This window comes from Colias croceus, chromosome 11 (genome assembly GCF_905220415.1).
Source record: "Colias croceus chromosome 11, ilColCroc2.1".
NCBI lineage: Eukaryota > Metazoa > Arthropoda > Insecta > Lepidoptera > Pieridae > Colias > Colias croceus.
Window position 1 is genome coordinate 2,430,967 of NC_059547.1, and position 17,308 is coordinate 2,448,274.

Below are 17,308 nucleotides of genomic sequence, written 5' to 3' on the forward strand. Positions count from 1 at the left end.
GGTATATTACGTTAATAGCTTTTATTTTATATTATTTAGGTAGGTATTCGTTGTTCCATTAGGTAAATATACAAACTAAAATGATAGTACTACAAAAAACCTTACTGCTAATTATTAGAGATAGAGGTTTAATTGAATTTGGGACTTATTCAGGAGAAACTGAGCAGAAGTACATTCCTAGTAATAATTAATATTATCTTTCGGCTACCACGTAAAGTCGAGTTCAAGTTTATTCAAATCATATAAATAATTTTTTAGTAAAGTTTTCTAGTAGAACACGATAATTCGGTTCACGCCGTAACCTATAAAATCCTTAGCATAAAATTTATGTAGAATAGAATCAAGCTTACCAGACAGCGTCATGTTTGCTGATCTTCTGTCAACAGCGAACCTAGGGCCTTCACTCGAAACTTCACAAGTATACTTCGCTGTCCCCGGCTCCGGCCGCACGGATATAACGCACACGAACGAATCACACGAATTATTCGTCACTGACACCCCTGTACTGTTGAAAGCTCTGGTTTCGTACTGTAACAAGAGTGAATATAGGTCAGTGTGGTTTGTAGCAAATAACATATTGACAGTGCAAGTATGTAGATTGAAGTTCAGACTATTCTTGTTTAGTTCTAGGTTTGAAGTAATTTTATAAATTTACTAGTTGTCCCGACTAACGTTGTTCTGCCTTAAACTCTAATCATTTAGGGGTATGAAAAATAGATGTTGGCTGATTCTCAGACTTACCCGATATGCACAGAAAATTTCATGAGAATCAGTCCAGCCGATATGGAGTACCTAATATGGTAACTAACATTGTGACACGGGAATTTTATATATAAGACAAGATAATATGTTTGATGTATTGTTTCATTAATTATTATATTAATAAAGAAGTAAAAAACGTATGAAATCATTAAAGTAGATACACATTATTAGCAATAACATTTTAAACAACAGATTTCAAGCAGACATAATAAATTATCTTTTGTGTAATATATGCAGGTATGAGGTATAATGCAAATAAAATCCTTCTTCGTGTAAACAAATGAAAATCAAATTACGTAGCAAACAGCGAAATTGCAAGATAGCTCACGCCACGATGTGACAGTTGGTAAATAAAATATGAAATTATGCCACAGATTAAATAAAGCGATATTTTTCAATAAACGTCTGTTCGCTAAGCTGCTATTTCGCGGGCTATCGGACAGCAAGGAATTTAATTTCCGTACATTTGACGTGAATCATTTGAGGGTTAGAAAATATACACAGAAAATAACTTAGACGTACCTACGGTGGTATTTCCACAGTATTTCCGCAAATAACACGCAAGCCGCAAGGCGTGTCAATCTAATTTGACCTTATTTTTGCGCTAATTCATGTCATTCACGATGTATATAATATAGTGTGTCCTTAAATTTTAGGACTTTCGTCCCCTGTTATCGAAATTCTTATACATAGTATAATTTATGGTATCTACTCATAAGTCAAATTAGGTACTTAAAACTTTAATGTCTGTTTATCAGTTTTTATACAGCAACAACTAATTCCGGTATTTTCTTACCATCTCAAGCCGTCCAGTGTTTCGCACGCCATGAATTTCAAATCCAACCGGCAACCGCTATCAAGCTTCTAGAGAATTCGCGAATAGAAAAATGTTTATTTCATTTGAAATTCAAAATAGGACGATGTGGTTATTCAGAGTTTCTATTAGCTGAGCCTTTGTAGGATTTCGCTAATGGTATCGAATGTCCGTTTGACTTTTTAGGCATTGGTATGCCGTTATTGTGTCTTTCTGGTGTGGATTTCTATGTATTTTTATTGTTTCAGACGCTCTTTTGTCCCGTATTCGCATTCACGACGGTGTATTAAATTCCGGGGCTATGTTACGAATCTCTGCTTCGAATAAGGTGCATAAATTGTATGGAAAAGTAACATAATATTATATTATTCTACACTGGAACTTCAAAAGACTGTAGATGTTATTTTGGTGTTAACATTACGTACCTACTGAAAAAGATAAATTTATTATTAGACCGAACAAAATAAATTTATTCTTATTAAAATACTTTTTCTTATTTGTTTCTTTGAAGTTGGAAGATTGTAATTGCCAATGTTACATAGTATGAATTATTTTGCTTCTATTTACGTTGTTTGTCTTAATTTATGTGTGCCACACCTACACATTTAGGTAAACAGTCTTTAATTAGACGATGTTTCTCCTACAAGTTAGTTATAATTATGTTAAATATGACGTATGTTTAATAAAATATGGTGTTTATTTAATCATAAGTAGGTCTAATGTAGGCTTTAAGATTAATTTATAAACTGTAAAAAATCTGGTGTAGTTGATATTATATTTATCTTAGTTAATAGCTTTATTAAATTGAAACTTTGCGTAATAAATATCTAATGTCTAAATTACTTGTTATGCCTAGAATTATTGTTCATTTTATTGTTTTTAAAATAGCAACGAATACAGGTTTAATAAGTAACAGCGTCAAACTTTTTATCCTATTATAATAAACTAATACTTAGATAGACCACGCTTAATTCGTACGATATTGAAACTATTGTTAAATTATTATAAGTTAGTATAAACATACATTTTTTATCCTATTATAATAAATAAATACTTAGTTAGAACACGCTTAATTCGTACGATATTGAAACTATTGTTAAATTATTATAAGTCAGTATAAACGTACATTTTACCGCGTTCATCTTCTCAGAATAAATAACTGAACTGTCACTGTAAAATGTACGGAAAAAAGTTGAGATAACTAAACTTGAACAAAAGCAAAATATTTTAGCCCTAACAAATTACAATAAACTCTGCGATCCATGTAAAAGGTTGCTCAGCATGCAATAATAAAAGCACGATTTATTACCCCGTGAAAAATTCAAAAAGAATTGTTACTTGGCAACACAATACACTTTAGAGCACGCTATTTGATGCCTAAGGAATAATTCGTTCATTCATTCTTAGAATAAAGTGCCTGCATGAAAAATATTTTATTAAGTAGGTACCGTGCGACGTTGCTCTGAAACATCATTTTAATGTTCCATATAGTTCAGGATACATCGCCCATTTTTGCAAGTGACTACTATCAAGCTAATTTTCCGTTTGTAGCTTTATTTTGATGAGACGCCCAATAATTTCGTGTACGAAAGTCTCGATTGTGGTAGCTAACAGAGATAACAAGGATAAACAATTTTGATTTGATGGTTCTCAAATATTTATTACTAACTGAATTTTTTTCTGTTCAATCTCAAGATAATTAACTAAATTATTCGAAAAAATATTTGTCCTACAAAATCTATGGTTGGTATCATATCAAGTGTATCGATAACGAGGTCATCATAAATGATTACTAACAAGCTGATTTTTTTGTTTTCACTTAGTTAATGTTTATATAATTCAACAGACATATTGTCCTACAAATTGCGTAATAAATATTTGAGAACCATCAAATCAAAAAAAATTATCCTTGTTATCTCTGTTAGCTACCACAATCGAGAGTTTCTTACACGAAATTATTCGGTGTCTCATCAAAATAAAGCTACAAACGGAAAATCAGCTTGATAGTAGTCACTTGCAAAAATGGGCGATGTATCCTGAACTAATACATTTTATTTAATAATATTTTTGAAAAGACGTTCTTTTCATGGGAACTCATTGCTTTTTTATTTAATAAAGGTACTATGGGCTAGGTTTAGGTGTCAGATACACGTGCGCCTTTTTAGTGAAGGTCACAAACTATTAAGAGGTCATTATTGTATTAAAAAGCTTATTTCTAATTCTACGTTTTTATTCATACACAATTATATGAGCTTTTTATTGCTTACATAGAAAGGAAATTTGTTCTTTCGTGAGTTTATGCTTTCAATCAGCTGATGAAGATTTGTATTTAATTTGGGAAAATACATTATCAAATCTGTAATGGGTAAGCATGTGCTAACTTAAGTTTTTTTTTTTTTTTACCTAAAATAATGAACCTAAGGTATCATTATTGAAAATTACGATCTAGCCTTTTACTTTAGGCTAATGAGTAATATAAATCTAACTTAATTTGCTAGGTATAGTATGTCTAAGAATGTGTCCATTAACACTTTTCTTAATGTCTCTATTTAAGGCGAAGACACTTTGTTCATGTGTTCTTTATGAATAGCACTCACTATATTACACTGACACTTCACTAAACTAACTCAAAAGGTTTTGTCCTTTTCAGTCTTCTCACTATGTCCGTGTTGTCAAGGAGCTGGATAGCCTCGACGTTCACATGATGGTGAAGTCTGCGTTCGTGAGCTTCGGCGTTCTTTTTAATTATGTCCGTGACGAGATCTACTTTAAGGTCCCGATGTAGGTCGTCATTTCTAATGTACCAAGGAGCATTCACGATCTCTCTCAGTACTTTATTTTGGAATCGTTGTATGATAGTGATATTGCTTTGTTTGGTACAGCCCCAAAGCTGACTACCATAAGTCCACAAAGGCATAAGGACTTGTTTATACAAGAGTAACTTGTTTTGCTTTGAGAGTGAAGAATGCTTGCCAATTAGCCAGTACATTGCTTTATAGCGAAGCTCTAGCTCCTCGCGTTTCTTTTTGACATGAGCCTTCCAGCGAAGCTTTGCGTCTAGAGTCATACCCAGATATTTAGCTGTATTTTGATAAGGTATTACATGATTATTTATGTATACCGGATGATAATTTGGCTTTTTGTTTGTGAAGTCTATGTGAATAGATTTAGACTCATTGAGTTTTACTCTCCATTTTTTCGGCCAGTCAAAGATCGTATTAACAGCTGTCTGAACTTTTTCTACTGCTTCTTCTTGAGTGTCACCTGTAGCCATTATAGCTGTGTCATCCGCAAATGTTGCAATGGTGTTGTTTTCTAACTCAGGAATATCGCAAGTGTACAACAAGTACAAAATAGGACCCAGGACACTTCCTTGCGGTACTCCAGCTTTTATAGGCTTAAGCTCTGAATATGCATCATCTTGTCTTACTCTAAACATACGTTGTGATAAGTAAGACTCTAAGATGTCAGCAAACTGTTTTGGGAGCATATTTCTTAGTTTGTATATAAGCCCTTCATGCCATACTTTATCAAATGCTTGCGCCACATCCAAAAATACTGTGGAGCAAACTTTTCTTTCTTCTAGAGCCTTTTCAATTATATTGGTTATCCTATGTACTTGGTCTATTGTAGAATGACGTTCTCTGAATCCAAATTGGTACTCAGGAATTAAGTTTCTTTCCTCGATTATGGGTTTTAACCGTTTCAAGAATAGTTTTTCAAATAATTTTGACATGATCGGCAGCAGAGAGATCGGCCGGTATGAAGTAGTCTCATGTGGCGGTTTACCAGGTTTTGGTATCATTATAACTTCGGCTATTTTCCACACATCAGGCACACACTTAAGCCTAAAGGTAGCATTAATGATTGTAGTTAGTTTGACAATAGCCTTCCGCGGAAGGTTTCTAAGAATTTCTCCAGTAATGAGATCATAGCCAGGTGTTTTCTTTCGGCTAAGTCGTTTAATTTCACTGGATACTTCTCTTGGAGTGACTAGTCTTATTTCTAGCTCATCATTTACTGTTTCTTCTAGTAAAGCGAAGTGTTCATTCTCTTCATTGGGTTTGAAAATTTGCTCCAGATGTTGTGCAAATCTTGCTGCTTTTTGCTCGTTGCTGATTGCCCACTTCCCATTCACATCTTTGATTGGTGGGATATGCGTCATTGGTTTTTTTGAACTTTTTGTGGTTTTCCAAAGGGAGTAATCTGTTGTACGATCACTAGTTAGATGACTAAGGAAGATATCCATTGATTCATCTTGAAACTTTTGAATTGTTCTTTTCAGTCTTTTAGTAAGATTATTAAGGACTGTTTTATCATGTGGAAATCTCGTATGATGCCATATCTGTCTTTGTTGTCTTTTTTTGGCTATAAGATTTGTTATTTCTGGCGGATAATTATTGGATCTTTTGCTTTTTCTAACAGAAGGTGTATTATTCCAAGCACTTTTCTGTATATCAACAATAAATTTTCTGATTTCATGCTCCAGATCTTCTTGGCATTTTAATGGAATTTTTAATTCTATCACAGATTCCAAGTCCTTTTTGAAGCTTTCCCAATTAGTATATTTATTTACTAAAGTAGGATGGCTTTCCCTCATTATTATGCTCTCACTTATAGTTAGTATGATAGGCGAGTGGTCTGAGCTCATGTCATAACCTTCCTCAATGTGAAGAAAATTTTGTGATATATTTTTATAAATAAAAAAGTCAATTAAGTCTGTTTTTTTCTGTCGGTCGGTTGGCCAATAGGTTGGTTTACCCGTCGATAAAGTTTTACACTGTGTATCTCTAATAGCACATAGTAACTCTCTTCCTTTGGTTGTGGTCAGTCTTGAACCCCAGTATACATTTTTAGCATTAAAATCACCTCCTAATATAAATCTGTTTCCAAGATCGTGTAGAAGGCTTTTGTAATGATCTGCTTTCAAGGAATACCTTGGTGGACAGTATATGGATGAAATGGTTATAGGACAATGCTTAGTTTTTACACTGACCGCCACTGCTTGTATTTCTTCTTTTTCGTATTTATTTACTTGATAATGGTAGATGTTCTCTTTTATAATGACAGCACTTCCTCCTCTTGATGTATTATGGGGATGTAGCGCGTGATAAATTTTGTAGCCTTTGATTTCTACGTGGGATTCTTTGTTGAAGTGTGTCTCTGAGATGAGACATACATCAATGTTTTCTATGTCTAGGACTGCTGTTAGTTCGTTCTGATGTTTTAGCAGTCCATTTGCATTCCATGCCATAATTTTTAATGTGTTCGACATTTTTATTGTTTATATTTGGAAGCTCCCTTATTGCTTTCCTCAAGTTTTTTAAGCCTCTCATCAAACGAGGTTAAAAGCTTTAAGATGGTATTCATTTTTTCATCCATAAGTTGGTTTAGTGGCTTATTTTGTGACTGTGAGGATGTTTGTGGCTGCGCTCCTCGTGTCACGGATGCATACGAAAGTTCTTTTGTTGTTGTAAGTTTACTGACTTTAGTTACTTTTTCTTTGTTTGGAATTTGAAGATTTGGCTGCGCATTCCTTTTTATGCTTTTGTTTTTAATAATTTGAAGTTCTTTAGCCACTGTGCATCCCCTATAGTTAGCCGGATGAGGCTCTCCACAGTGAACACATTTTGGCTTCATTGTAGTTGGTTTATTGCAATCCTTTGTTAAATGCTTGCCTGTACACTTAACACATCTGGGTTCTTTTGAACAGTATTTTTGTGTGTGGCCGTACGCTTGACACCTTTTGCATTGTGGTATCAGCTTAGATGTTTTCAGGGGCTGTATGTCCACCTTACAGCCTAATATAGAGTTAATTCCATATATTTTTTTTATGTCCTCATCCTTATCGAAAGAGAGCATAAACATGTTTAAGTGTTCCTTATTCTTCCAGCTCAGTTTGTTGACCGCGTCCTGGATTTTGTATCCCTTAGATGTCAGGTCTTCAAGTATTCTAGCTGGCACATATGAGGAGTGCAGGTTTTTTGCCATTACCCTAATCGGCCTTTCTTGTTTATTTTCATAAGAATACCAAAGGCAGTTGTTCTGTAACAAATGCTTGGTAATAGCGCGATATGAGTCACCGTCGTTAGAATTTATTTTAACTTTTTCTCCATTCATCATTTTCATGATGAACGAATCTTTCATTAGATTTTCCGAAAGAAGATCATAAAACTGTTGATAGTTTTTTACGTTTTCGACAATTATGGGTGGTGGTGAAGGTTGTTTCTTAGGTTTCACATTTTCTTTGTTTGCAGTAGTTTCGTCTGCTTGATGAGATGGTGGGGACAGTGATGTGTTCAATTTCCTTTTTTTTCTACTCTTCTGTCGTACCCATTCTGTTTCCTTTGCAAGCTCTTCTTCATCCGTCTCGTACTGGACCTGCATTGGCTTCCCATTATTATCTTTTTTGTCTGGGTCTGTACATTTTGCCCCTGGATATAACTCAACTCTTGCTGAAGTTTTTCTATTTGACCTTTGAGGTCATGTACTGAATTCTGGAGATGTTCTCGTTGTATTTTTTCTTCACTGTAGTGTTTATATAACAGGTGTTCTGTTTCAGTTTTTAGTTTGATTGGAGATGTCGGAGCCATAATTAATTAAAAGTTATAGCTTCGCCTTAACACTTTGTTTACACAAATATGTGAGTTACTTTCGGTAACTGGGTCATCGCGGCGACCGCACGCGGCCAGACGTGACGATTTGTAGGTTGCTGCGTCAGCGCAATACCCGAGCACTAACTAGCGCCCAAACAAACGCGACCTTTCTTAGCGGAAGTCGAAAGATCACTGACTAACTTAAGTGACTACTTTTATTTAGGTTTTCTCTTCTCCAATTAGTTTCTATGTATAAGCAGTTCAAATATATACTCAATTAATGGTACCACTTAGTATTTCATATTACTAGAGCCGACAGTGTACTCGTCTAACAAATTCAGCCTCTATTTAACTTCTGTTAAGCTCAAGCGAAAAATGACTGTAGCAGAATAATTTAATGAGAACTCACTTTTTAAAGATGCAAACCTTTTGAAATTTTTGATTATATTTCACTCGAGTTAGGGTTCCGTATACGGGTTATGGTTTAAGATAATTAATAGTTTTATTATTATTAATAATAATTAGTAAATTAATTAATTTCTATTTAATCTCTTATGATAGTTATGATATGTCACAAATAATGTTGAGCTGTACAATAACGATTATTTGTATCATATTTTACTCAAGTGTCAAAATAAATTAAGTTCTTACCATACAGAGGCAAATACCTCATATTTATAAATATAATGTTACATTGACACTTTCTCTGTCCCTCTCACTTACAGTAAAAAAAAAAAAATCAGAATTAGGCTGTGTACACACCATTTTAATAATGACTTACACAGGTACCTTCACTTAAAAGAAATTGAAGTGCGTGCGTGCAAACACAGCTTATAACTTTAAAGCTTACAAGCACGTATTTAAATTTCTGCTGGTTATGCGTTTTGTTTGCGAGTGACCAAAATTAAATAAACAGAGATTGCAAAACCTTTTGGCGTGTACAATTATTATTTTTGATATGTTTTTTCCTGTTACATAGAAAGATTTTTATTAAAAGTTCCCTTAAATGTTTAAGGACCAGATTAATTAATTATTATATTTTTAGACCATTGTTAATTAAGCGACGGTTCATTAATTTAGTATTTTTAATTCGAATGTGTTTCTACAAAATAAAATTATGTTTTGACCGCAATAATAATAGAATCTAGTCTATAATTACACACTGACAAGTGCATAAAATATAATATATCTTTTTAAGTTTCTGGTGGCCATTTATTTATACAGATCCTACTTACTACAGAATTAAAATAACTATTTGTTTTAGCTAAGCCTCTACATTCACAATCCCGCAAAGATCTCCAATTCAAACAAGCAAAAATATGTAGTATGCAATTTTTTTTAGCTTCTCAAACTCCGAATCAAAACTATACTAAACCTTTGCAATGCACCACTTACTAACTATCAGATTAGGTATATCTACACAAACTCCAAATCTATGAATAATGTAACACCACTAAGACCCAAGTGTAATGGCCTATCAACGTTTTATTTGAGGGCCAGTTGAGAATTTTTAAAGAGATAATAAAATATAACGAGGTTCGTGAGCGGAACCCGCAAGTACCACCTGATGCTTACGTTTTATCTATTATGGAATCGGTGACGACTTACCGCTAAATGGCATGAAATCTTTGTGCAGATTGTTAATACGTATGTTTGGTTTTGTGATTTTTTTTAGTGTAAGTACGTGATCATTTTTAGAGAGTGTAAAAGGGAATTTTTGTCGTATGTTAATCACTACATATACTATGTAAACAAAGTCACTTTCTCTGTCCCTATGTCTCTTTGTATGCTTAAAACTTTAAAACTACGCAACGGATTTTGATGCAGTTTTTTTAATAGGTAGATAGAGTGATTCAAGAGGAAGGTTTAAGTATATAATTTATTAGGTTTTAGACAAAGCGGGCGAAGCCGCGGGCGGTAAGCTAGTGGTTATATAATTTAGTTTTAAGGAAGTAGAACGTAGGTACTGCCCTATAATTTTTAAGTAATAAATTGAAATGTAAAAACTAAATGACAAAATATGTAGTCAATAAAAATGTTACTACATTTACTACACGGCAAAGGCAAGTTCATTTGTCCAATCACGACAAACTTCAGATGGATTGAAATTGGGTTGATATTATCTGTAGTACCTAGGTATCTGAATAGTTTCGTAGTTTCAAGGAGATGCATAAATAGGGAAATGGGTTTAAAGGAATCTCAGTAATAGAGCCGAATGTGAAAGTACATTATTAACTACGATATTAATCTGGTAGACCATAGATTGAGGAATTCATATGAAACTTCCATTTACCATACACCATCTATACTCATAACTAATATTTAAAAGAGATGGAGAGGACAATTACCGCACTTTTAGCAAGTTACATAGGCTAGTTTCTACTGTCGGTCAAAAAGAACGAAGCCATCACAAATAACACTAATTTGCTTACAGTCATCAGTCTGAACTCTAAAGTAAAGACCACAAGTGATAACTTAATCCAAGCTAGATTGTGGATCACCATTATCCATGACACGTCTAAGACGCAAGTAAAAGTGGTATTTCAAGGGCATCATTAATCGAACTTAGTGGGTATTAATGAGGTCGTAATGCATTAACGATCGTATTACGTGTCCTTGAGTGAGCAGTTTTAAATGGTATATATAAGTTAATGAGATGCTTGAAGGTTGTTATAACTAGAGACTTGCATTTCTGACTTGCATCGCGCAGATAGTCGACTTCCAGATATTGCAATAATATTCTTATATATAAAAATGAATCGCAAAATGTGTTGGTAAGCGCATAACTCGAGAACGGGTGGACCGATTTCGATAATTCTTTTTTTATTATATTCCTTGAAGTACGAGGATGGATCTTATGTAGAGAAAACGTAAATATGTACCACGGGCGAAGCCGGGGCGGACCGCTAGTGTTATAATATTTATATTATGTTGTAGTGTTTAGTTTTAATTTAATGGGAGGAAACTTAAATGTATACTACGTTTAGATAATAAATGAAATACAACCAAAAGCGTAAAATGTGGGAAATATATATATTTGATTTTGATATCAAAATAACAAGATATATGTAGGAGAGACTTATTATTTGCATTTAAGAAACATACAGAATTCAAATTTTGTAATTTTTTGTCTATGACTATAGAAATGTAACCCTACCTTTACCGTAGAGTCTATACTATAAAATAATATATTTTATTATTTTTCAACTAAATATACTTATTTATTCCGGCTAGTTTCTGATATAATAATACTATTTAATCAACCTACATTAAATAAGTAAAACCTTGTTCAATGTTTGCTCATTACATAAAATGAAGCTTATGAACAGCAGCTTATTAATTTAACTCATATATATTAGTTATTCTATTGGTTATTCTAGTATTTGTAACGGTAACAAGATTTGTTGTTTTATTTATACTTAATATCATAAAGCTGAAGAGTTTGTTTTATTTGTTTGTTTGAACGCGCTAATCTCAGGAACTACAGGTCCGATTTTCTATGTTAGATAGAGGAAGGCTATAAGGCTATAATAATATATTATCACGCTAAGGGTGAAACCGCGAAGCGCAGCTAGTGTATGATAAATTTCGTCTGTCTGTGTCTTTTAAAAGACATGATACTATCTTTTTCTCATACGATAAAATTCGTTAGCTTCATTGAATGTAAAAAATTAAAATGCTAAAAATTATCTACTGAACTAAAAAAGTACCTAAATGTTTTAAGCACGCATAAAATATACTCTCTAGGTACTCATAAAAGAAATAACGAAAAAATATAAAACTTATTTCACATCATTGGGTTTAATGTAGGCTTTAAAATTTTACAGTAAACGTGATCATGAATGCCTGGCTTTAATTACATATTTTTATTCATTAAGAACCGTATTGCGGGGAAGACCTGTTGATGTGCATAAAACATTATATAAATAGTGTTCACTAACTAAATTACGAGTAAATTATATGAATGAAATTCTGTTTAATTCGTTTTAAAATATTCCGTACGTAGAAGGTAAAATTTTATGTTTTTATGTTAAATGCTTAAAATGGTATTGTATTGAAATAGAAAAAATATATTAACTACTAGCTTTCCACCCGCAGCTTCGCCCGCGCAGTCAACGAAAAACCCGCATAGTTCCAGTTCCCGTGGGATTTCCGGGATAAAACCTATCCTATTTCACGGGGTAAAAAGTAGCCTATGTCCTTTCTCGGGTATCAATATATCTCTACACCAAATTTCATGCAAATTGATTCAATAGTTAAGGCGTGATTGAGTAACAGACAGACAGACAGTTACTTTCGCATTTATAATATTAGTATGGATTATGAAATAATTTTACTAGCTACATAATATCAAGACAATATTCATACCAGTATGCTCTACATAATTATAATTCATGGAAAATAAACTGAAGTATAAGACGCTAATATCTCTACAAAGCTAGAAAAACCTCATTAATTAAATCTGAAGTGAAAAGCTAAATTAATAATATAAAGTGAAAAAAGAGCAGCATTTCTTCAAGTAATTCCCGCTTTAGAATCAGCGTGGTTAAACTAATTCACAGTAAATCGATTGAGGCGTTAAAAAGCAATTTTCTGCGTGTTTGCATTTTTGCAATACTCTCTTTAGATTTACAGTACAACATTCCTTAATAGATTTCTTTCTTTGTAAAGATATAAACAGAACATATAAATAATAATAATTTATTATTGTTATAAAATTAGTAAAATTAATTTTAATAAAGAATTGGGTAAAGATGGCGTTGTAATCGATATAGTTTAGAGATTTGTGTCCATAATAACGTTTGCTCACAATATATTGCTTTTTAAAAATATCCAAGTTTCATTTCTGGCCGCGAAAATTCATCACGACGCCACTAGTCTATGGACTACTCTTTGTAAAAGTGGTTTAGGTAACCACTAAAAAAAAAGTACCTACTTTTGTATGCAAAAGTACCCAAACCACTTTTACAAAAGTACATTGTAGGTACGAGAGCCACAAAAACACAATTTTTAGCCCCTTCCAAAAAAAATAAAGTACCTGTTAGTTAAATAGAAAAACTCAATACTTAGATACATTTACAAACGACATCCATACATTAAAAAAGTGTATGTCTGGCTATTCAAAGCCCTTTATTTATGAACTTTAATTGAAGATCGCTGAATATACATTCATAGCATTGAAAGCGATATCAGCTGTTTATACAGAGGCTTTAGTTTGTATCATGAAAGGGCTTGAAAGAACCAGATTACAAGAATTTTGTAGCATTCACGTTTCAATTTCTGTAATGGTCATAATTAAAATTAATTTAGATCTTGGTTCTTTCATCACTTTGAAGATAACTTTAATAATTTTAATGTTTATTTTAAATATGATTTGGATAAATCATGGATGTTGTCGGTAGCAAATTAGATAACTATTTACTGAAATGTAGATAGGGTCATTACATATTCGATAAAATTTTACATATTTTTGTTGATACACCACCTACTGATTAATTTGGAGTAAATGCAATTAATCAAATTGTTTTTCACGCAAAGCGATTTAACTCTGTTACATAATTGATTAAAAGTTAAAACGAATCAGGTAGTAAATTAATCACATTAATTTTAAACATTGCAATCCATTTACAGTAAATAAAAATTAATTCGCTCACTCTGATTGCTTTCATTCACTTTTTAATTAATTATATAACTTTTGCATCTTTTCGATATTTAAACGAATAAATTCCAATTACAACTCTATTTTATATATTTGAAGCTGTATCGAATTGAAAAATATACGTTTCTCGAAAATTCGACAGGCTTGTTTAGATTCATTGTAAATTCGACATACATCGGGTCGTACGAAACGCGACGTGGGCTCGAAACTACGTCCATTCTATCAAATATTCAGTTCCACAACAGAAGGATACTGGATTGACAATCCCGTGGAATTAGCACAGATAACGTAATGACGATTGATGATTGACGTCGATTCATCACTGTGCGCGTCCAATAATTGGTATATAATCTGTATTTACGGATTTCACTAATAGATATAGTACTCTATTCAGGAGTGATAGAGGTTATTTTCTATTATCCCGGGATAGTCTTAAATGAATAAAATTTACTAATACATGACACAAAAGTATTCTCTATTTAAGGAGTTAAGTCGGAAGCCAAATATGTATATTGTATGTTCATAAAAAAAATATCATTGATTTCTATACATATATTAACTGGTTTGTTGATCAAAATCTCAATATTAATTAATAATTTAGACACTTGACTTTTTATCAATTTAATATCTCCTCAATTGAATGGCTTGCGTAACTACTAATGATTCTTCTATAATCCAAAATTGACTCATTCCTACTAGACATAAAGTAATAGTAAAACAGCTAAACACGCTTTACCTACTGTAAGTAAAACAAATGTAACATTTATATACTACATTTATGAGCAAATAAAGAATTATGAATAGCTAGCTGTGCTCCGCGGTTTTACCCGCAGTGCTCCGCTCTTGTTGGTCGTAGCGAGATGATATATAGCCTTCCTCGATTAAAGGGCTGTCTATAATACCGAAAGAATTTTTCAAATCGGACTAGTAGTTCTAGAGATTACCTTGTTCAAACAACCAAACAAACTCTTCTATAATATTATACTCACTTTATAATATTATTAGTATACCAATTAGTATAGATTTGGGTTTTAATATAAAACGGAGTTCCGTAACTTCGGACACAATTTATCAGATCTGTCCGTAACAGCAGCACTTTTACAATTATCTATACAAAAACTGGAGAAATGCAATATCAACGTGTCGAACAAAGATTTATTGAATCTATCGCGATCATATTTCAATAGGAAGATTTTATTCAGTACTTGCCAGGTGTTGCGATACCGATATCGGAATCGTTATTAATTCCAATGTGTCTTCCATTTTCAACAATATTGTTTACAATTGGTTTAAAGGTTCTTTCATTATTCAGTTATGGAAAAAATTTAGAGAATGGGTTGTAATATGGAGTTGGAGGAAAAAATAAACTTGTGTTTTAAGTTTTGTTATATTAGAATCGAAACTATTTTGTAATACTTACCTGCATATAGTTTCAAATAGGTAGTAATTTTATAAAAGTAATATTTGAAAAAACTTTAAAATTGAGATAATTTTTTAATTTATTTTAGTCATTCTTGAAAATTTTTGCACTTGTTAAAAAACTACTCATAAATTAAAACAATTTTTGAAATTCCCAACTCGAAAATACATTTATCGGAAACCATAATACTCGAAAGTCTAATCACAAATATTGTAATTACATAATCCGAGGTTACAAATAGCTCCACACTTTTACGATAAAATTATTTATTTTCCGAAAAGTTTGGAAGCAAACAAATGCTCGGCTTTAGATGCTGGAGACAAATTGCCACGAGATTAATTCAGCCTGTCGTCATCAATTTCAAACGATTTCCTCCCTTAATAGTAATTTAATCTGTACACGACATTGTTTTAGCTTTACCTGTGCTTGGAATTTCATGGTAAACGGTTATTCACATTTTAAACACCTTTCTGAAAATTGTGAGTATTTTTGCTTATATAGTAAATAAATTCTTTATTCTTCTTTCTTTACTGGATTGTCTCTTCTGCCTTCTGACCTTTGAATATCGATTTATTGATTGGACATCGTTAACAATTAAAATGCTGTGTTAATTGTGAATGTTGCAGTGCTCGATCAAGGTCCTTTTATGTGAACTTGGTGATAGTAATTTGGAAAATTTGTATGCATTCTCGCCATTTTCCTTGCTTGCAATACGACATATTTATGGATATTGAAAAATTAAATAGACGATAAAAAAAGGTAATGTTAAACGATTACAAGAACAACAATAAAACACAACTAGAACAAATTTAAGTTCTATTAACGAGGCGTCATGTAAAACTGTTGTCCCAAAACCGTTGCTAATAGCGATTAAAGCCTACTAGGTGCTAACTGTTTGTGCCCGAAAAAAGGTCACTAATGTGAAAAGGTTCCCCGTTATGGTAACGCTTAGATAATGTGAAACCTTTTCCATTATATAATGTTACAAACAGTAGCTGTGGAATAAGGTTTTATTTTCAATTTAAATTTCACGTGTGTATAAAAAACCTTGGATTTTTTTGGTTAGGAGTTTTAAAAATACTCTGTGTTTTGTTATCTGAATATGTACGTGTTTAAAGTAAGTATTAAGGTGGTTTATCTCAACACTATCTATCATGATGATTGATGGTACAGTATTTGTAATAAAAAAATTAAGAACCATTTAATACAGAAATACGCATGTACAGTGTACAGCCCCCCTAGCCAAGTGGCTTTCTGTTAGCGTAGCGTTCAATAGAATAGACTACGAATGTATGAGATTGACGTAAGCTGTAGATAAACGTATCTACAGCTTACGTCAATCTCATACATTAGATAAACGTATCTACAGCTTACGTCAATCTCATACATTCGTAGTCTATTCTATTGAACGCTACGCTAACAGAAAGCCACTTGGCTAGGAGGGCTGGTATATTGAACAGCTGTCTTATAGAAAAGCAACAAATGATACGTAACCTTATAAATCTCTCAAGTGTATGGATAGAGAGAAATCAATCTAGAGAAATAGATTCCAAAGTTATACAAAATTCCAGACAAAATAATGAATATATACAACAACAAAGAAAACATACGCTGATCGACACAAAAACAATATTCTATCTAGTATAACATAAAACCGTATGCTAAATCGAAACCTGTTTCACATTACATCAAAGAAGGCAATTTAGACACTCCTTTATACGCTCTTTTCTTGTAATATACATATATCGCTCTCACAAATCCTTGCGGTAAAAAATATTGTGTCATTTACCACAATGAAAGCTTGTTTAAGGATGGGATCGCATTTGTCAGTGATTCACATTAGGAGTTGGTTTTGGCCACACTTAGAATCGTGAGTTAAAAGCTGATAAATGAATGCTATTGTTCGTTTTTTCGTGAAATATGTACAATATTATGAACGTTTAATAACAATATGAAACATGGGATACAAACAATAGGCTTAGTTAATTTATGGTTGATCGATCGAACGATAATTAGTTTATTATGGAATAGAATTCCGCATTTTTGCGTTATTAAAT

The 17,308-nt window shown here is 32.5% G+C and overlaps 1 protein-coding gene across 1 annotated transcript in view; it reads right to left on the reverse strand.

The window, feature by feature from the left end:
* LOC123695529 overlaps window positions 1-17,308 on the reverse strand; it is an 89,123-nt gene that overhangs the window by 13,268 nt on the left and 58,547 nt on the right. The window contains exon 3 of the mRNA XM_045641404.1: window positions 351-528. Within this exon, the coding sequence (XP_045497360.1) occupies window positions 351-528 (178 nt within the window). The remainder of the gene's footprint in view (window positions 1-350; window positions 529-17,308) is intronic.